We start from the raw sequence: 23215 nt of genomic DNA, 5'->3' as shown, positions 1-23215 counted from the left end.
TTTTACTTTGGTGATGTCCAGCATTCTACTGGGACGACATTTTTGTAGATCATGCTTCAAAATTTAGCACTTCTGTTGACCCAGAATCAGATGTGTTTATGGTTAAACACCTGAAACTGTGCTTAAAACGGAAAAGCTTTATATTACGACATAAGTAATAATAACACATATGACATATTTATTATAAATAGGACTGGCAACAAGTAGGACATCATACGCCATCATACTGAACAGGAAAAGTACTCCAATTTCCACTTTGTTGTATTTACTCACGTAATCACACACAAAGAATTTAAAATGTGCTTTAAATAAAGACTGACAGGAAACAGTCATTGTGACATCATATTATATTAGTATATGATTTAAACTTGACTTCTGGTGATTGCCTATAGGCTACAAAATTAATTACAGATATGATTCAGATTATCTTAATGAACAAACTATATAAGAATCATAAACAGTTTTTGAGAGTATGTATATACCAGAATCAGAGAGTGAAACCTTTTTAAGACACTTTCCATACATTTTAAGACCTTATAAACACTTTTCAACCGGAAACACTGGCGAGATTTTAACTGTATATTTACTAAATATTAATGTATAAAACTACTCCAAAATTAAAACATTATTCATATACTGAATAAAAATCTATTAAATCTAGCTAATTCATAATATGCAATGCAGAATAATAGTGTTGCCTTGGTTACTGCAGTAAATAAAGCAGCATGATGTCAAATCTAGTAGGATTACATTGATTTTATAAACCAAACAGCATACTGATGTTCGCAGATTTAATTAAGGCAAACAACAATACATGACGTAATCAAAAATGATATAAAATTTAATACCTTGCAAAATACTTTTTAAGGGGCTTAAATTTCTCTACATTGATTTAACAACTTTTAATACTTTTTAAGACACCACAGCCCCCCCTTTTATTGGCTGCAGAGCTTATTTTCTGCAAAAATGCCAGTCGGAATATTTTAAAGGCAGAGCCAGACAGAATCTGCCAAGAATTTCTGCGCACAAGTTTAGCAAAAATCTGCAGAATGATTTTGGGAGCATAGTAACTAAAAACCTAAACCATCAAATACAAAACCAATCACTTTTTAGCTTTTATTTAATGTTTACAATGCAAATACAATTAGATCCGCTTGTTTGGTAAACGCAAGTCCTAACAGTATAATATAGCTGCTAAAAGACAGAAAATCGTACTTTACAAACTCTATTATAGACAAAACATTTAAACATTTGCATATTTTTCAATCATACTGCTGAAATGAATATAAAAACTGAATAAATATATATTTACACCCATTTACACTAGTAAATAAAGACTTGATGGGATCTGCAGATATTTCTGCGCAGATTCTATATGGATTTACTTACAGATGTTGTTTCAGTGAAACCAAGAGTGATGGACACTTCCAGTATGGCTTAAAAATGCATCATCATTATAAGGTCTTATTCTGAAAGCATTGTTACTTCCGATGTACTGTATATATTAAGGGTTTATGTAGATATGTTTGGTAGCAGACACTTATTAAAGGAACATTTATCTTCATGCTGCAAATATATCTTGGGTTGGAGAAGAAGAAAAAAATTCAGTATCCATAAACACAAACAAAAACCTACTGTCAGTTAGAATGCCAACACAGCTTCCAGACTCTTTATAACTGCTCCATTGGAGATCACAGGGCATCAGATGCAGTTGTTGTATCTTGTGTAATCACAAACACAACTGAACATGACTCTTATTTTGCTCCAGTTTTTCTTCTTGGTGAACATCATCTACCTTTCTTTACCTGTGACTGGAAATACAAGAAGATGGAGGAACAGACAAGAAAGAGAGATGTTTATAATTAATACTATAAACCTGCTTGCTTGGTTTAAATCATAGGTCTCAAACTAGATTCCTGGAGGGCCGCAGCTCTGCACAGTTTTGCTCCAACACTAATCAAACACAGTTGATCCAACTAATCTTCTTTGTTTAATGGCAGTCAGCAACCAACGTTAAGGTGCATTACCGAGTCTGAGTCAACTACCTCCCAAATAACACACACAAACAACTCTCATCTTTTAAATTCTGTTAATTAGCCCAGTTCTTCTTAGATGATTTAATAAACTTTCATTGTTATGTCCCCAAAGTATACAGTTGAAACCAAACGTTTACAAACACTGTATAAAAAGGCACATGACCAGTTAAAAAAAGTCTGATGTTAATGTGACTAAACTTGTTCTCTTTTAGGTAAGTTAGGATTGTCACATTTGTTTCTTTTATGCTTAATAGTAGAATAGTGAGAGATATTTTTGAGAAATTGTTATAACCTTTCTTGAAAATCAAGTTTACATACAACAAGAATATTATGCCTCTGAAAAAGCTCAGATGGTGGTTTCAAGTTTTTGGAAGTTTCTGATTGGCTAATTGACAACATTTGAGTTAATTGGAGGCACAACTGTAGAATAGTATTTAAGGAAAACCTCAAGCACACTGCTTCCTTGTGTGACAACATGAGAAAATCAACAAGCCAGAATCAACAAAAAAGCCAGATTAAAATTTGCTAAATTACACTGGGAAAAAGAACAATTTCTAGAGAGATATGTACTGTGGTCTGATGGAACTAAGATTGAACTGTTTGGCCATAATGACCAGTGTTACATTTGGGGAACAAAGGAAAAGCTTACAAGCCTAGGAACACCATTCCAACTGTGAAGTATGGAATGCTGCATCATGTTGTGGAGCTGTTTTTCTGCAGGAGGTACTGGTTCACTTCACAGCATAGATGGCATCATGAAGAAGAACATTATGTAGAAATGCTGAAGCAACATCTCAAGACAACAGCCAGGAAATTAAAACTTGGCCACAAATGGGTCTTCCAAACAGACCATGACCCTAAGCATACTGCCAAATTAGTTAAAATGTGCCTTAAGGTCAACAGAGTAAATGTTTTGGAGTGGCCATCACAAAGCCCTGACCTCAATCCTCTAGACAATATGTGGACAGTGTTGAAAAAGCTTGTGCGAGCCAGACAGCCAACAAATCTGACTCAGTTACACCAAATCTGTCAGGAGGAGTGGGCCAAAATTCCTTCAAACTATTGTGAGAAGCTTGTTGAAGGATACCCAAAACATTTGACCAAAGTTTTACAGTTTAAAAGCGAAGCTAAAAAAAACCAAGGAATGTATTGAAACTTTTGACAGATCTTAGCTAAACAGATCTTTTACTCCCGGTTGCTTTGCTCACGTCCTGTCCTGTGAATATGATTATATGCGTTGACAGAGACGCAACTGTCAATCAATTCTGTGGGCGGGGAAACTACACTCCTACAGCACGTTGCGGTGAGCCTCAAAATGGGAGGGATTTGGATCCTATTATTTCATCAGTAAATTCGGATAAAGAGACTTATTGTGTTTATATCACTCCTAAATGTGGACACTATACCTACACACAGTTCTGTCCAAACTCAAAAATGATTTTTGAAATAGGTACCTTTTAAGTATTAACTTATATTTTATAGGTATTAATATCTTATGATGAACTGTTAGTGTCTGATGAATCTAATTAATAAGACCACTATTCAAAAAGTCTATGCTGTTTTAATGCTTTAATGCATGCTAACAATACTAGAATGTTAAATACATTACATACAGATTTAATGTTAAAATGGCCTGGTATATGTCCAGCATATGGGTGATGCCTGGACATTCACTATCAGTAAAGTTCTCTTGAGGTATTACAATTGGTTTTTAATACTAAACGAAGAACTAACAAGAACTCCACTTGAATAGAAATAATTGACACTACTTGAAATGTTAAAAATTATGTATATATTGATTATTCATAGTGGATTTTTTGTATGGCTAACTTCAGGTTCCTCTTACCAGTTTCCATCGTAGTATTTTAATCCATTCATCTGCTTCGGCTCCGGATTTTGCACACAAATAAAAGGTCCTCTCAGGAAACACCAGACTACAGGAAGAAGACAAAGGAAAAACAAAAGTTTAATGAAGAATCCTCAATAAATAGTGAAGTAAAACATGAAATTGAGCGTCGGAAAATATGTGGGCAGGAGGAAGTCCATGTATAGCAGTTCCTGACTGTACTTCCTCTTTTTCTGAGCATCACTTACATTTAGGAAAATCAGATAGACGATGTTAACTGCACAATATTTATGACTGCCATTTACGTCCTATTACATATTATGACTGCCATTACATCCTACTTATATCCTGTAATTATATCTTTGTCATTGTACAGTATACGTTTTACTTTGTTTCATTTAATTAATATTGAAAGCATCAACTTCCACTCTTCAATTCAACACATGTTTTCAGTTGCCAAAAATAGGCTGTTATTTTCTGCTTGGACAACTGCAGAAGTTTCAGATGTAAAAACAAACAGGACATCTCTCACAACACGAAAAGCCTTGCTGCATTTACACTGCAGATCAGAATGGTCAATTCCGATTCTGCGACTGTATCCGATTGTTTTGATGACCTGCTTACATCTTCTTTTAAAAGTGACTCGTATCTGATTGTCTGTATTTACACAGCACACGCCAAAGATGCAATGAGCAAGAAAAACAAAGAGCTGGGCTTACTTACTGTTTGCTGGGTTTATTTTTTTTATTGTTTTTGACAAGTTGTTTAAGTAAAGTTTATGCGAGAAAAATTCTCATTTGGCCGTCTTCTTTTAATCTAAGCCTTTTTAAACCAGTAAGCATCTTAATGTAATGTCCATAGTGTAATTTATGCAAGTAATGTATGCAACAGTTTGTTTATATTGGTTTTGTGGCAGATGTTGCACTCTCTCGCTCTCTTTCTGCCTAAATACTTGTGCTACATGACCATATAAAAGCTTTATTAGTCCTCATGTATGAGATTTATGGTTTGCGACTCTGCTGAAGTCTGTTCCGAAATTAAAGCGTCAGAGTTGACGTCATTCGCTACGGTTTTTAATCTAGCGTGACTCGCATTGACAGGTGAAAATCTGATCTATCAGTGTAGAAAATCTTTGTGACGTGTAGAAAATTGTTGTGGCTGCGTGTAAATGTGAGTTATGTTTTCTTGTAGTGTTTATTTATGAGGTATTGTTTTGTATATGCAGTTTTTCCTTGCTTATTTATGGAGTTTTGTTAATTGATTTATTTGTTTGGTCTTTATGTATTTATGATTTAGAAACCAGCCTTATACCATGTGGAGAGTATGTACTGGCATTGGTAAATAAAACCCAAAGAAATGGATCTTGCTTCAAGTGTTTTGACTGACACTCCATTGTGATACTCCCCCTGCGAGTCAGCATTACCTTCCTAATTTCTTACAATCTGCTTTCACTGCAGATATGAGGGCACGGATTTGATTCATATTAGATACATTTTTACTTACTGTATGAACAAGGCCTGAAACTGGTTTGAGTAAATCGGAATCCATGTGATTTGTTTTTTGCTTACACGTACAGTTGAAGTCAGAGTTATTAGCCCCCCCTGAATTATTAGCCCCCCTGTTAATTTTTTTCCCGTGTGTGTGCATGCGTGCAGGCGTGCAACTAATTTCTAATAACTGAAATATTATAATAATAATAATAATATTTTACTAGATATTTTTCAAGACACTTCAATACAGCTTAAAGTGACATTCAAAGGCTTAATTAGGTTAACTAGGCAGGATTGGGTAATTAGGCAAGTTATTGTATAACGATGGTTTGTTCTGTAGACTGTCAAAAAATTAGCTTAAAAGGGATATTTTTTTTACCTTAAAATGGTTAATAAAAAATTAAAAACTGCTTTTATTCTAGCCAAAATAACATGAATGAGACTTTCTCCTATTATCAAACATACTGTGAAAATTTTATTACTCTGTTAAACATCATTTGAGAAATATGAAAGAGAAATTCAAAGGGGGGCTATTAATTTCTGACTTCAACTGTACATGGGCCACATCTGATCTGTGCCACATGAGTACAAAATCGGAATTGAGTCATTTGAATCATGCAGTGTAAATGCAGCCAGATAAGTGTGTTGAAGTAGGGATGGAAGTAAACTGTGCAGGGCTGCGGCCCTCCAGGAACTGAGTTTGACATCCCTGATCTATGATCCGCAGCAATGTGATAGCTTGTCTGTTTTAAGCATCTGTTTATTTCAAGCAGAATCTGCAGCTTGTATTTAAAGAAGTTGAAATGGATCAATTTAAATATCCCTTTTTACACATGCCTGATGCTATCAAAAGTACAATAATCAAGTAACAATAGAGTCAACTTTGTTCATTTAAAGAGTTCTTCTTCACCAGAAAATACAGCTAATTATAATTTCTCAACCAAACAAAATGAAAGCATGTTTACTAAAATTTCGCCAATCTCGGATACTCAATACGTCAAACCTGATTATGGAGATAATACAGAGCTCTGATATCTCAAATGTAGGTCTATGATAAATGTCTTACCAGAAGCAGTTGACCCTCTCCTGACTGTAATCAAACTGGACAGCAGAGCACTCCGTCAGGTCCAGGGTCCGAATCGGCTCCACAAACTAAAAAGAGTTTTCTGTGAGATAAAAAATTCTTACCTAATTATAAATCTTACTTTATATAGTACATGCACCTACCATTTTGTCCTTGAAATATTTCAGTTCATATCTATTCAGTGTGAACCATCTCTGCTTCCAGTTCTGCCCAGAAAGCAAATAAAGAAGAATCCAGTCAGCTAACATGTTTATTTAGATCCAGTCTAACCCAGTCACTATTTGCCTTAATAGCTTGAAACTGGCATTCACTGCTAGACGTGATTAGAAATTATAATAACTGTCAATACACTGGATAGACCAAGATTACTCATTGATACCTTAGGGGAAAAATGACTAGGCATCACAGCACAATAAGAAGAGAAGAATAATACAGTATATAGTAACACACTTATAGCACAGCTTACCTTGACAAATGCTCCTTGCTTAACCAGATAACCTTCTTTAGTTCCGAGCTGTTGACAACATAAACCCACATTAAAAAATTTCAGAAGAAGAGACAGTACTACTTAGAGATAAATACAGAGATAAATGCCACTCATTGCATGCAAATATTTGTTTTTAACCAGATATTGAGCTAATAGTTGATTTCTGATGAACGTTGTTTCGAAAGTTGAGTCTGATAAAATAGCAGCAAATAATGATGAAAATGCAGCCAGATTAAATATAAGAGAAAAATGTGTCACTTTAAAAAAAAAAAAAAAAAAAAACATCTCAACAATTAAACGAGTGTTCCAAAGGGCCACCAACCTGATTTCATCAAGTTGGACATGTTGTTGGATTAACATCTACGTTGATCCTGGAACAACATTCCCATCAGCCAATCAGAATTAAGGGATACGTTTATAGTTTAAGCTCAGGTTTATGCACTTCTACATTATTGTTATCCAACTATTATTAACTGTGATTTTGGGAATAATTTACGGTTATTGTTGGGTTTAGGGCTAGAGTTTAGGTGTGGATTACATTTTTGAACAAAAATTATGTTCCAGGATCAACGTAGATGTTAATATGCAAATATTGGAAACACATAATAGTGAAACCATTATTTCAACATGATTATATGTAGAGGAGATTAAAATAACATCAAAACATATACGTTTTTATCGTGTCAGGTTTAAGATCAATGATCTCAAATAAGAACAAATAAGAACAAATGATATTAGTAATCAGTCAATCATGAGCTTCCAGCTGTGTGTGTGTGTGTAAATAGGGAGAACCAGGAGGTGGTAGTTTGAGCATTTGATTTGTCATTTAATTATTACAGGATTTTACTGAGTTATTAATGAAAATTAAATATCCAATACATTTGATTTCTCATTTATGAATGCATTTTGATTTATTATTTGATTGTTTGAGTGTTTAATTTTATATTTTGGGTAGTTGTTTTGAAAGTTCAATTTATTTTTAGATTTTTTAGACATTTAAATTTTTCTTTTTTGTTAGGAAAACACTTTCATACATATACATAACAGTTAAATACAAATTAAGAGTCCACATGCTCTTAAGAAATAGAAGTGTTTCTATTTGTAGAGCGAATTAAGTAAATGTAATATGAAAAATTCACATTAAAAGGCTTTCTGCAGCTGTGAAAAAGATAAACATAAATGAATAAAAATCTCAAATTACATCAGCTTTATTGCAGTAGTATTTTGTTTTTGTTTTTTAATAATAATGACATCAATTTTATTATTGGTGTTACTATTATTTTTGTCGTTGTTGTTAGGTTTAGAAATACTGCAACCTTTATTTTTACAAGTGAGGTAAAGTAACAAGTTGGTAAAAACTTTTATTGGGTAAACTTGCAAAGGTTTGCTCACAAAACTGATCTTTTTAATGCAATGAAGAAAATGTTGAATTAGTAAACGTGGTAAATGTAGTTGTACAGCCATTTTTTCTGATTTTTGCCAAACAAACAAAAAAAGTCCCATGTAACTTTTTTCAAGTTGGATTTTTTTACAGTGTTTCAAGATTCAAAGGGCAACTGAGATTTTTTTTCTTTGTTCAGAACTGCTGGAATGAACAGAATGTTAAACATTCACTGTTTAGTTTTTTCACTTGCACGTTTCTGAAACATTCTTACAGTTTACCTCTGAATTGCTGAAGAGCTCATAGATTATTTAACATTCAATAAATCTTAACTAATCTAAATTATTTGGTTAATACGTCTCATCTATGGGGGTGTTGAGAAAGGAAGTTTCACAAACTAATTCTGAGAGGAGCACGTGATATGAAAGATCGCAGCTGGTCTCTCATCAACATTGGCAAACCAATCGGATTAACTCTAGCATTACTCACTTATCTTTGTTTTTTGAAGAATCCACCCATCTACCCTATCTCATTCTTTGCTTTTTTACCAGGGTGAACGCTCGAGAACTACCTGATCTCGAACCCCCTTACATGCTCATTGACCGGGCAGGAGCCCCTCTCCTAGGACAGCATGACAAACCTGCTATTATTATCAGACAATATCCATGTGTGAACTCTTGAAATAAGTTGACAGCGTTAGCTGAACTTTAGCTGAATTACAAACTTCTTTTTTTATTAATAAGCCTGGAGGTGGAGAATAATTAGTCAAAATGGTCATTAAACACCAATCACGTGTTTCTGCTGCACTCATGAATCAAATGGCCGAATTGCGTTTGTACTTTGTATTACTCTTTACAGACTGCAAAAAATGGGAAGTTGGAAGTAAATAATTTATTCATTTACTCATGAGGGAAGATCAATTGTGTAACTAAACTGTTCAAATTCATTCAACTTTTCTTTTAAATAATTAGAGAGAAGAGTTGCAGTGATCAAATAGAAAATTTGCCAAAATATATATTTAGCTCTACCCACACCTAAAAAAATCACCAGAAATAGGTGTTGTATACACAAAAAAAAAAAACTGTGCATATATGCATATTTTCCATTTAAATGAGAGAATCAACAGTTAAATCAGTTATGTCTATCCATCATTGTGAGGTTGATTGTGCCAATTGGGATGCCTTAAAGTTTTTTCTCTTTAAAGTAATGCCTTGTACCTTGTGTTTTTGTCCAATGTCCTCTTGCTTTTTATGCTTTGATTTAAAGGTGGTAATGCTGTGTTTATAAAGCTCTGATACACTTTGTAGCTGTTGGTTTTGATTTATGTCTAATAAATAAGTGAAAAATAATCATTCATATTGAAAAATAATAGAAACTCTTTGTATGTATTCTATAAGTCATATTTTAATAATCATTATTATAAGAACAAGAACAGTAATCAACAATATGTATTTTTGTCAGTACACAACAGCCCTATCCTGTTATAAATTCCTCCTTATTTTTTCAACATTTCTATAGCTTATTTAGTCTACTTTGCACATGTTTAAAAACCCTGTATCTATGAGCAGCACAATTAAACAATGTGGCAATGGTGCACAAAATAAGTCTGCCTCAACCCAACTTCCACTCCAAATTGTGTGTTAAATCTCATTTCCCAAAAGTACTAAATGATTATAGAAAAGTCAGCAGTTTTGTTGCCTCAGCACGATTGACAATGGGGTGTCTCAGCTGTTATGATAGCCATGGACCAACTTCATTTACTTTAAAGGTTTGCGTTTAAGAATGATTAGGGTTCATTCTGACTCAGCTAAACATAGGGGATTGCCATGTACTGAACTTTGAGTCTGCTAAGCTGAATAAACTTCTTCACAGAGATCTTCAAGACATCCTCATAATTTTCTTACAATACATATGCTAGATGCAGCTTGTTTCAACTTAAAATACTTGATTAAATTTAAGTTTAAGATGAGATACATTTAATGTCAAATATATCTTTTAATTGCCCTCATGCAGTCCATGGGGTCTCAAAAAGTCTTAAAATTACTTTAAAAAGGTCTTAAAAGTCTTAGGGTTCTATTTTAGTGATCTAGGCGCAAAGTCTAGTTAGCGCCACGGCACATGGTCTAACTGGGTTGTGCTTATTCTCTTAGGGCCCTATCATACACCTGGTGCAATAAGGCGCAAGACGTGTTTCCACGAAGTGTTGCTAGTTTCAGACCAAAGCAACCCTAATTTTCCTGTTTCCCGCTATGTTGTATAAATAGCAAATCTATTTCCACCACTTTGTGGACTCATGAGTGTTTCAGTCTAGAAAAGAGGTGTGTTTAGCGCATTATTGGTGCGTAGCTATTTTGAGGAATGAAAATAGACTGCTCAATAGACCAGATGAAAGCAGTTCTAAAGTCCAGCGCAGAGCACATCAGTTGTACGCCTTGCTTACACATTGCTTAATACATACAGGATGTTTGTTCACTATAAGTTGCTTTTGTAAATTCTTTTTATCATTAGTATTATTTATTATATGCATATTTATATTTGCTTAGATTTGCCCACCTGTCAGGTTTTGGACAATATGGGGCACAGGACGTGTCTTTGGATATAACTCAGTTTTTTGACCACACTTCGTTATTTTTGTCCATTTATTCGTTTGCTAGAAATAAGAACTGAATTTAGAAACAGTTTTGAAACAAATCTTTGCACTTAACAAACTAAGTTAATTATGTAGGCTAATGCATGTCTTCAGTGGAGAGCATACGATACCATTTCATTATCCACGAAAGAGAGAAAGTGAAAGTAAAGGCCAAATGAAGGAGGCTTATTTTTTATGCAATATGTTTAACTTTTTCTTCACTGTTTTAAAGTGTTCAGTTTTTCCACTTACAAAGTCTGCCATGTAAATAGCAAATGCGCCATAGAGCGACGCAATTGACTCTTAAATGAAATGGGAGATGAGACTCTGATTGGTTTATTCTCAAAACACACCAGTTATACCATGCGCGGGGCGCAGAGCATATTTTTTCCAGCATTTAAAATACCAAAAATGGATTAGGACACGCCCATAATGCTTTTGTGCCCTGCACTTTGCGCCTAGACCGTTAAAATAGAGCCCATTATGAGTTATAAGTGTGTTTTTAGCATAACATGCTTTAAACCAATTAGAGTCTCATCTCCCATTCCCTTTAAGAGTCAGTTGCGTCGTACCATGGCGCATTCGCTATTTACATAGCAGACTTTGCTAGTTGAAAAACTGAATGCTTCAGTAGCGAGAAAACAGTTAAATAGACCATCTGCAGCGCAAGGATAAAGAATGAGCCTCCTCCATTCAGCATCTTTACTTTTTCTTTCTTTTACTCCTTTACTTTCGTAAATGAGGAAACTATGTTGTACGCACTCCAATAAAGACATCCATTAGCCTACATATTTAATTTCGTTTGTTAAGAGCAAAGATTTGTTTCAAAACTTAATTCAGTTTTAATTTCTAGCAAATGAATAAATGAACAATAATAACGAAGTCTGGTCAAAAAACTGAGTTATATCCAAACACACTTCCAATTCTTATGCCCCATAAGGTGACGCATACAATTCTAAAACCCAACAGGTGGACAAATCTAAACTTGTTTTTATTAAAACAAATATAAATATGCATATAATAAGTAATACTCATAATATTGATAACATCAGAATAAAAATGCTAATTTATTTATTTGTTTATTTTTAATTTTTAAACAGGAAAAGATTAAAAGATAATCGGGCCTGACTCAGCATGAATGCTGTTTTTCAGCAGGTTTAACTGCTGTTTTAATAAAAACAGACAGACATCTCATCCATCAACACAGTACAAAAATCACCAAACATATAAAATAAATAAAAGCAGGCTACTATCTCAGTGGCTACAGCGATAGTTGACCATCAGATGACGAGCATGTCATGAATAAACTGAAAAACGACCCCCGGACATGAAGGTTTTTTATTTTACAAAATAATTTTTGTAACATTTTAATCCTTTATTTTTTTTTCATAGATTTTTTTTTGTGCATTGCTATACATCCTGCGTGTATTAAGTACACACTGTGTCTGACTTTAGACAAGCTTTTAGTTGGTCAACGGTGCAGTCTATATCAGTTTCTCAAAATAGCAACGCATCAACAATGCACCTTAACACACCCATGAGTCCACAAAGTGGCACAAATGGATTTGCTATTTAAACAAAGTGGCGCTAAACAGGAAAATTAGGGTTGTGCTGATCTGAAAATAGCAACAAATCGTGCCAAACACGTCTTGCGCCTTATTGCGCTGGGTGTATAAGAGGGCCCTTAAATTCACTCATAGGTGAGTGAGGTTAGTAATTTAAACTGGCCTTTTTTCCTAAGTTCCAACAATCCATCTCAAATCTTTTAACAGAGGCAAAATGTATGAACTCTATTTACCAATATGGGTTAATTCGCTTTCTCACAATAACGTTTGTTTAACAGTTGTTTAACAATAACAGTTGAGTAACATGTATTTGTAACTACCTGGTGAGGTCACGGACATGGACAGACTGTTATGCATCGATTTAAGTTAATATAATATATAGGAAAATTATCCTAATTAAAAGTATATGTGTTTATAACTTTAGTGTGCTTGTTTAACACATTTAAAATATGTCTAAGAAATAACTACATATGATTTTTTTTAATGGGGCAAGTAAAAAACTTTTCCACAGGCCATGAGAAAAAAACTTTAAGTCTGAAATTTAATTCCAACTGGTCTTAAAGTCTTAAATCTGACTTGGTGAAATCTGCAGAAACCCTGTCATGAATACAGAAAATGCAGCTGGACTTCAACTGCAGGCTGCAGATTATTTTCTGCTGCTGATTCATGTGTATTGGTATGCTTTGAATTTGACTTACTGCTGGAGCATTAGGCACCAGGTCATTCTCATGTCGGCCAGTCTGCATGGCAGTATGCACACACACCGTCTCATAAATCGATGGCTCTTCCACTTGCCGTGGATATGGGAACCGCAGCACTATCAGATTTCCTTTGGTTGCAGGAGTGAAAAAGAAAACAAGGTCACTATGCCACTGAAAAGCAGTGCTGAGTTTGTAAATTAAAAGCGCACCACCAACCTGTCTCGCTGCCTAGCAAGGGCTGATTGGCTAGGTGACTGCAAAAATCTTGTAGGGAAGGAAATTCATTGAAGCCAAAGGAATATCTGCCAAACTGCCGGCGGACATGAAAGTGTTTCACTGAATCCTTTGCTCTGAAAAAAGCGTGGACATGAAAAACAAATCAATCTGTCACAGAGATGTGAGATGGGCTTTGTGAGTCAGCTTCCGATTTATACCTTCCACAGAGAGAGTAACAATGTCATTTTAAAGATGCAAGGCAACAGTGAGCATCACAACTGACGCTTATAAGAGAAAAGGGAACTGAAAAACTTGTAAACCAAAAAGTCTCAGAATTTAAGAGAAACGGAAAAAAGGGGGCTAAGAGAAAAAGCACATTGGTCCATCGTTTGACTTTGGTTTACTAAATAAAAGGTCAAAAGAACATGACACATCTTATGGTGACATCCTACATTGTTACAAAAAAAAAAGTTCAGATACAGTGGGTACGAAAAGTATTCAGACCCCCTTAAATTTTTCACTCTTTCTTATTTCTTATACACAGCACCCCATATTGACAGAAAAATACTGAATTGTTGACGTTTTTGCAGTTTTTTATTTTTATATTTTTACTTAGTTTTTATTGATTTTTCAGGAACATATAACCAGTGGGAACAAAACAAACAAATAAAAAAATACATCGATACATAAATATACATATGTATACACATTTATATAGGCAAATACATCCATTCCACGCATGTGTATCTATATACATACATGCATACAAATATTAAATTAACCTCATCAAAATAAATAAATACATATAAAATAAAATATAATTAGACTGCTAAACATATTTTTTAAATTGTACATAACTTCTAGAATTATGTAAATCTTCAATTATAAATAATTATATTGTTGTTGAGGAGAAAGCCAGCCATTTACTCCATTTCTTTCCAAAGGTCTCTAATTGTAATCGAAGTGCATGTGTCATTTTTTCCATATCCTTAACTTCTGCTATCATTTTGAACCATTCATCTTTAGATGGTGGCTCTTCTTTATACCATTTCTGGGTTATAGCTTTTTTACTTGTTGCCAAAAATATCTTAAATATATATTTATCTTTTTTTTTAAGATTAATCGGAGTATCTCCTAGATAAAGTACTTCAGATGATCTAGGAATACGAATATCAAAAATATCCTTGATGGCGGAGCGCACTATTTCCCAAAAACTATTCATTCTTGAGCACTGCCAGAATATATGCGCATGATGTGCCTCTTTTACCCCACAGTTCCTCCAACAAGGATGAGTAGTCCCCGTTTTTTATGATTTCATTTTTGGTGTAATAAAGAATCTAAATACATTTTTCCAACAAAACTCACGCCACATTCTTGAGCTTGTTGAGGTGTGCACATATTTTATCCCATTGGTCTTGATTCAGAATAATGCCCAATCATTTTCCCAATTTAAACTTATATAGTCTGTTGAGAGTCCTCTAGAATTAATTATTGCTCTATATATTTTAGAAATCCTTTTGACGTTTTTGCAGGTTTATTAAAAAAGAAAAACCATAATATCATATTTAGACCCTTTGCTGTGACACTCATAAATTTACCTCAGGTGCTGTCCATTTCTTCTGATCATCCTTGAAATGGTTCTATGCCTTCATTTGAGTGCAGCTGTGTTTGATTATACTGATTGGACTTAATTAGAAAAGTCACACACCTGTATACATAAGACCTTACAGCTCACAATGATTGTCAAAGCAAGTGTGAATCATGGAACTGCCAGAAGACCTCATAGACAGAATTGTAGGAAAGCATAGATCTGACCAAGGTTACATAACATTTCTGCTGCACTTAAGATTCTGAAGAGTACAGTGGCCTCATAACCCTAAATGGAAGACATTTTGGATGACCAGAGCCCTTCCTAGAGCTGGTCAAACTATCAGGGGTGAAGAGCCTTGGTGAGAGAGGTAAAGAAGAACCCAAAGATCACTATGGCTGAGCTCCAGAAATCCAATCGGGAGATGGGGGAAAGTTGTAGAAAGTCAACCATCACTGCAGTCCTGAAGAGTCAGGGCTTTATATAGAGTGTCCTGACAGAAGCCTTTCCCCTGTGCAAGAGACTTAAAAAAACACCTAAGACTCAAAGATGGGGAGAAATAAGATTATCTGGCCCGATAAGACCAATATAGACCTTTGTGGCCTTAATATTAAACAGTATGTGTAGAGCAAACTATACAGTCCCAACAACTGGTTGCAATCAAGGGAAAGATGCGGCCAGGTACAGGAATATACTGGATGAAAACCTTGGTTTACCTTCCAACAAGACATTGGATTCACAACAACTCTGTGACTGTTCTTGAATAGCCCAGCCAGAGCCCTGACTCAGGGTGCTTTCACACCTAGACTTTTGTTGTCTCGTTTGCCCAGTTAGCGCGGCCGGTTTGGCATATGTGAATCCAGCAATCGTGCTTGGCTCCGCGCCAAAACGATCGCTCTGAGATCGCCTGACTGAGGTGGTCTCGGCTCGAATAAAAAACGAACTCTGGAGCAGATTGATTGTAGTGAGAAAGCGATACGATCCGAGCCCGGCGATATCACAGTGTATTATGGATATGTAAAAGGCAGGCATAAACGGCTTTATGAACAGAGAATGATGAGTAGGGTGGGAGGTCATTCCTACCGGTAATTGTGCGTTTCATGTAAAATACGAAAGTGAAAGCATGCTGAACTATTAACCAGAGCTGTTTATGAGTTAGGAAAATAGACCGAACTGCAGTAGTTTATCTATTTCTATTTATAATGTAAAGCCTATGATGCATAAGCCAACTGCTGTGTATGAGATAATCTTACCCCTGCTCCACATTTAGTGATGGCATCTGTGGGTGTCACCATTCAAAATGAAAGCGCAGATTTTCGCTTATAACGTCTATTGCTCATCGTCATAAATTAAAATAAGGACGCATGACAGCTGAGCAGGACTCTGCTAAATGAACCTTGAAACTTTGACCAATGTGAGGAGAGTTTACTCACACGTGACTTGTTTTAGCTCTTTTGGTCCGTTTAGAAACTTTGCTGTGTGTAAGCGAACCGCACTAAGAACAAAGAGCAACATTGTAACAATTTTAATCCCTGTTTCGGAACAAATGAATCAATTCACAGGTGTGAAAGCACCTCAAACCCGTTTGAGCATCTCTGGAGAAACCCAAAATGGCTGTCCACCAACGTTTACCATCCAACCTGACAGAACTGGAGAGGATCTGCAAGAAGGAATGGCAGAGGATGCCCAAATCCAGGTGTGAAAAACTTGTTGCACCTTTCCTAAAAAGACTTGATATGTCTGTATTACATCAAAAGGGTAATTCTACCAAATACTGAGCAAAGGGTCTAATTACTATAGGACCATGTGATATTACAGTTTTTCTTTTTTAATAAATCTGCAAAAATGTCAACAATTCAGTGTTTTTCTGTCAATAAGGTGTGCTGTGTGTACATTGAGGAAAAAAATAAACTTGATTTTAGCAAATGGCTAAAATGTAACAAAAAGTGGAAAATTTAAAGGGGTCTGAATACTTTCTGTACCTACAGTATGTTTAGCTGAAGATATTACACATAGTATCCATTCAAAAATTCGCTAAGTAATTAAAAACAAAAATGTTTCAAATAATGTCTTTAATGAATGCCATTTTTGTGAATCAATTCAGGATTTATACAACAACAAAAATAAGCAGCATAAATGTTTTTCAAAATTGTTTATACACTGCAAAAAATGCTTTTCTTGCTTAGATTTTTTGTCTTATTTCTAGTCTAAATATCTAAAATTTCTTATATTAAGAAGCATTTTCTAGACAAGCAAAACAAATTGTCTTGTTTTGAGAAATAATATGCCAATATTAAGTGAGTTTTTCCGTAAAACAAGCAAAATAATCTGCCAATGGGGTAAGCAAATTAATCTTGTTTTTTCTTTTGACAAGATTATTTTGCTTACCCCATTGGCAGATTACTTTGCTTGTTTTACGGAAAAACTCACTTAATATTGGCATATTATTTCTCAAAACAAGACAGTATGTTTTGCTTGTCTAGAAAATTCTTCTCGATTTAGGAATTGTTACATATTTGGACTAGAAACAAGACAAAAAATCTAAGTAAGAAAAGCATTTTTTGCAGTGTATGCAATGATGCTTAAAGTCTGTGGAATCTATATTCACAGTGTTTATTTTGCTAGCGCACGTTGCTATTGTTAAGATGACCGATTAATCTGTGGAAAATAAACCACAATTGTTTTTTTTGGAAATCTTCAAATAGTCTGACCATTTGCTTTCATGTTTAAAGAGGAGGTCCTTTTACTGCCACAATATTATTAACCACAACCATTAGTTTGCTACAAGGGAATGATGTGCAAAATGAAAGTCAATATCTATTTTCACTTTGATGTACTGTACATGAGGGGCACAGTGGTTAGCACTGCCACCTCACAGCAAGAAGGTCACTGGTTCGAATCCCAGCTGGACCAGTAGTCATTTCTGTGTGGACTTTGCATGTTCTTGCATGTTCCCGTAGGTTTCCTCCAGGTGCTCCGGTTTTCCCCACAGTCCAAAGACGTGCGCTACAGGTGAATTGGGTAAACAAAATTGGCCTTAGTGTATGAGTGTATGTGTGGATGCGAGAATGTGTGGGTGTCACCCCAGTTATGTAAAACATATACCAAAATAGTTGGCGGTTTTTTCCACTCTGTCGATCCCTGATAAATAAGGGACTAAGCCAAAGAATAATGAATAAATGAATGAATTAATGTACAAAAATATACTTAAATAAATCACACAGACTTCACAGACCAAACCTACATATTAGATTGCATTTCATAGCTAAATGTGTACAACAAATACAGAGACGCCACATTCAAGCTCTAATAGATACTCTAAAATCTATATTATTGTTACTGTCCTACAATTTTGACATCAGCTGTAAAATCTGGACTGGACCATCCTGCTAATCAGAGCAGGCTCACACAATTGAAAGGGTTTGGAGATAATGAATCTTCAACTGACTCATTTGAAACACTGAGAAATTTATTGATGTGAAACGGATGATATAATTCACAATTTAATGGCACTTGTAATACTCCAAAACAAAAATTAAAACCCTCTTAAAAGTATAATGTGCGACTTTATTTGCTGTAAAAGATATTTTATATTCACTAAATGATAATACAACACTTTTAATATGTTTTGCCATGTACTGTTAAGGTAAATTGAATGTATTTTGGCAGAACTTTTTCTTCATCGACTGAATTGAGGACACACAATGAAAACGTTCAAGTATATTTTGTGCATTCTGCATACTGGACTTTTGTCTCAAAGCGATTCAGCTTAGGCGACATCCAAAGAGGACACTTCTTACCGTACAGACAAGGCGAAGCAGTCAACACCCTTGTTGCTGTTTCTGAGTAAAAAATTCCCATCCACCCCATTCGAAAGGAGAAGAGCTTCAGCTGCATGCCGGGACAAATCATAATGATACCAGCTACAGAGAAAGAAAGAGAGTAGACATTTTAACATAAAACCTTGCTTTAAGGTGTTATTTATGTCGGCATCCACATAACACAATATAACATTTCTCACACACACATACTGTACATCTGCTCATCTCTCAATACATTCATAGTTTAAAACCAGAGTAATTGTGAACATGTGCCTGAATTGTCATTACATAGTTTACGTTGATGAGCAAAGAGTACAATAGTTGAAGCAGAATATTTCATTTTTAACGATACAGTAAACAATAAAATATTGCATAGAAAATGAAGTATAAAAAAGTCCACATTTATACATTATTTATACCTTCATAAAACCAGAAGCAACTGCTATTCATCGGACCATTGACAATTTTAATAGTATCTTATTTTTGTCTATTTGTTTTTTTGCATTAAGAAAGTAATTTTGTCTGATCTCAATTCATGTGTTCATCTCAATTACTTTAATATATATGGATGTTTTATGTATGGCTGTAAAAATAGTATTTTCCATTGATGATGTTTATTCGATTCTCGCTGTAATACAGAATCACCCTATTCACAAATTATACATTTGTCTTTTTGTTTGTTTATTGATATGTTAATTGATTGTATATTCACATTAACAGTATGAAATTGTTGGTTAATTAAATTAAATTTCAATGTAAAAATAATCGGGCGACGCAGTGGCGCAGTAGGTAGTGCTGTCACCTTACAGCAAGAAGGTCGCTGGTTCGAGCCTCGGCTGGGTCAGTTTGCATGTTCTCTTAGCGTCCTCGTGGGTTTCCTCCGGGTGCTCCGGTTTTCCCCACAGTCCAAAGACATGTGGTACAGGTGAATTGGGTAGGCTAAATTGTCCATAGTGTATGAGTGTCAATAAGTGTGTGTGGATGTTTCCCAGTGATGGGTTGCGGCTGGAAGGGCATCCGCTGCATAAAAACGTGCTAAGTTGGCGGTTCATTACACTGTGGCGACCCCGGATTAATAAAGGGACTAAGCTGAAAAAAAAATGAATGAATGATTGTAAAAATAATACTTTAATTTGCTCTTGTTTTAAGCAGAAGCACACTTAATTTTTTCCAGTGTTGTAGAAAACATGATTTAATGTCTTCATTTTGCCTCTCAAGTAATCGTATCTTGATTTGAGGACATAAATATTTATTTTGCAAAGCAATGTACTGAAGATCTACTTTTGCCAGCCTCCGATGAGTTTGTTCTGTTTTCACTTAAAAAAAATAAGTAAATACAATAAAATGACCTATGAGTGACATTACTAAAAGTTACATTACTAAACCTATACACAGGAGCCTGAGAAAACGCTTAAAGAAGAATATTTCAGATGGCACTGGAAAAAACTATCAAAAACTCAATCTGTTTTGAAAGAACTACAGGGTGAGTAGGGCGAAAGAGTGCCGCAGTAGGTAGTGCTGTTGCCTCACAGCAAGAAGGTTGCTGGGTCACTGGTTCGAACCTCGGCTCAGTTGGTGTTTCTGTGGGTTTCTCCCTGCGTTAGCGTGGGTTTCCTCCGGGTGCTCCGGTTTCCCCCAAAGTTCAAACACGTGGCACAGGTGAACTGGGTAGGCTAAATTGTGTGTTTGTGTGGATGTTTCCTAGAGATGGATTGTGGCTGGAAGGGCATTTGCTGTGTAAAACTGTGCTGGATGAGTTGGCGGTTCATTCTGCTGTGGCAATCCTGGATTAATAAATGGATTAAGCTGACAAGAAAATGAATGAATGAATAAAGGGTGAGTAAATTATGGCAAATTTTTCTGTTTTAGTAATAACTAATTTACTAGGCCTAGCGGTACAGGTGAATAAATAAAAAAAACATTGGTCCTGTCTTCTTTAAAGTAATAAACATGATAAGATTTATTTTTATTTCATATAAAAGCGTAATGGTTTATTGCAATTTGCAGGGGGACTAAACTCGGTCCTGGAGGGCAGATTTCCTGCAGTTTAGTTCCAACCCCAATTAGACGCACCTAACCCAGCAAATCAAGCTCTTTCCATGTATACTGGAAACTTCTAGGCATGTGTGCTAAAGGAAGTTGTAGCTAAACTCTCCAGGCCACCAGGACTAAGTTCTGGCAACTGGTTTATCTAATGACATAACATTTAATGTGCTTATTGTTATCACGTGGAAAGTTAGATAAATATTTCCTCGTTCTTTCACTGACGCGAACCTCAGCAATAAACCTACTTGTATAACTTTACTAATTGATCTTTAAAACACGACTGTGCCTTTCATGTTTTTTGTTTTCCTCGTTTTTTTCTCCACAGGTGATTCAAGCTACTTACTATAGGCTATCGAGGGATGAACCAAGGCAACATACCTAGAAAGCTACTGAAACAAATTGAGGTAAGCTGGTTTTATATTCGCACAATTGTCAGTGACAACTTATGACTCGGTCTTTATATGGTTTATCACGCTACTTTGAATATTCGGTTTGGAGCTGCATGCAAATGACTTCAAAACAACAACATAGCTTTACTGTAAACAATGTACTTTGATAATCATTGGCCGCTAATATATTGCAAAGAATACTTTTCTGAAATTATATTATTAAGTCTACATGTGGGGATAAAAACCAACCCAATCTAAAACAAGTTCATCAAGAGGAGTTAAAATAAGTTATATATATATATATATATATATATATATATATATATATATATATATATATATATATATATATATATATATATATATATATATATATATATTATGAGTTTTGGTCAGTGTTTGACAAAATAAACTAAGTTTCACCAGCTCACCTCACAGCTTCAAGCTCGTCGATGTCCTCGCTGCTCCGTGTTGAACTGACGCTCATGCTTGCTCCCCGTCCCCGTCAATGAGAGAGAGAGAGAGAATCTGCCCGTCTAATCTCCGTTCAGGTCGAAGTCAAACAGTCTGCACGTAATGTTACAGTCAAAAGCGACAGCACAGGGAAGTCAGAAAGATCCGCCCATTGACTAATGTCATTATAAAATAGGGAAGAAGCGTGAGCTGATTTGCACTTGTTTTCATGGTACACTCACCACATCTCTTAACCATTCTCCACAGATTTCAGCAACGCGGCAAATTTTTTACTTACCTCATGACAAAACATGCATGCATTTAATCAACATAACTACACAGAATATTGATGATAGTTTTTTTTTTTTTTTACCCTGGAATGTTTTGAAGTACTAACATCTTCACAACTTGTTACACAGACAAAAACACAATAACCATAAGCAGGTGAGAAACATACAGTAGCTATGATGCTCAGTGTCATTCATTCACACTACTTCTAAATACCATCATGGTGACAGACATAAATTTAATGCAATTTACATTATTTATCAACATTAGATTTAAAGCTTCAATGTGCACAACTCAAGAAACTCAAAAAACCCTAAAAAGGCATAAAAAGTGTAATACAGGGAATTCTGAGACATTTTACGGTTATTAACTGTATATATTAGGGAAACTTACTGTTACAGGCTGTGGATTTTTACCATAGCATTTTTACTTTTTAAAATCACAGACATTTTTTTACAGTGTACACTTTATCTGCTTATTACAGTGCTCACCACAAAAGTAAATATTAACAGTGGTGGAAAGAATACTGAAAAATCATACCCAAGTAAAAATACCATTACTTGTCTAAAAATGTAGTGCAAGTAGAGTAAAAGTATCTGTTGTAAATATTACTTAAAGTATGAATAAAAAATCGACCTTTCAAAAGTACTCAAGAGTAGTGAGTAGTGAGTATTACACTGTAAAAAGAGCATTTGATGCATTTATATGTAATTTGTGAATGTGTGTGTAAATGTAACATTGTGTAGTGCATTTAGTGATTGCCCAGCAGGTACACAACGTCATAAGACAATAATAAAAGGTTAAATTTAGGTTGTGATGTCAGGTGACCAAAATTCAATGGCTAGCCAGCATCTAAGGACAACGTCATTTGCTGTTCAATAATGACATCAAATGACATTGATATTTAGTTGATTTTAGATTTAGAAACTGACCAAAATTCAACATCGAGCCAAGATCTTAAACCAACGTCATATTGACGTCAAATACTGACATTTCTTTGTCCGGTATATCAACCAAAATCCAACATCTTATTGACGTCATAGTTGTAACGTCAACATCAAGCTGTAACATCATTAGACGTTGATATTTGGTTGATTTTAGGTTGGACGTTGGACATTGACGTTGGCCTGATTGCTGGGTTCTGACAATCAATCCAACCCAATCCAATTTTCATTTCCAAACAAAATGCAATGTC

At 35.0% G+C, this 23215-nt stretch overlaps 1 protein-coding gene across 1 annotated transcript; it reads right to left on the bottom strand.

The window, feature by feature from the left end:
* Positions 1–1102: 1102 nt before the first annotated feature.
* On the bottom strand, positions 1103–21842 carry dapp1 (dual adaptor of phosphotyrosine and 3-phosphoinositides). The gene is given in 9 exon segments (NM_001017691.1): positions 1103–1811; positions 3883–3970; positions 6439–6524; positions 6600–6662; positions 6923–6970; positions 13217–13347; positions 13436–13569; positions 18824–18946; positions 21711–21842. Coding segments are annotated over 9 exon segments (753 nt in total). The 5' UTR covers positions 21767–21842; the 3' UTR covers positions 1103–1787.
* Positions 21843–23215: the final 1373 nt, after the last annotated feature.

Source organism: Danio rerio, chromosome 13 (assembly GCF_049306965.1).
Source record: "Danio rerio strain Tuebingen ecotype United States chromosome 13, GRCz12tu, whole genome shotgun sequence".
Classification (NCBI taxonomy): Eukaryota; Metazoa; Chordata; class Actinopteri; order Cypriniformes; family Danionidae; genus Danio; species Danio rerio.
Note: the sequence above shows the minus strand (reverse complement) of the source record. Positions and strands in the feature narration are given on the sequence as shown.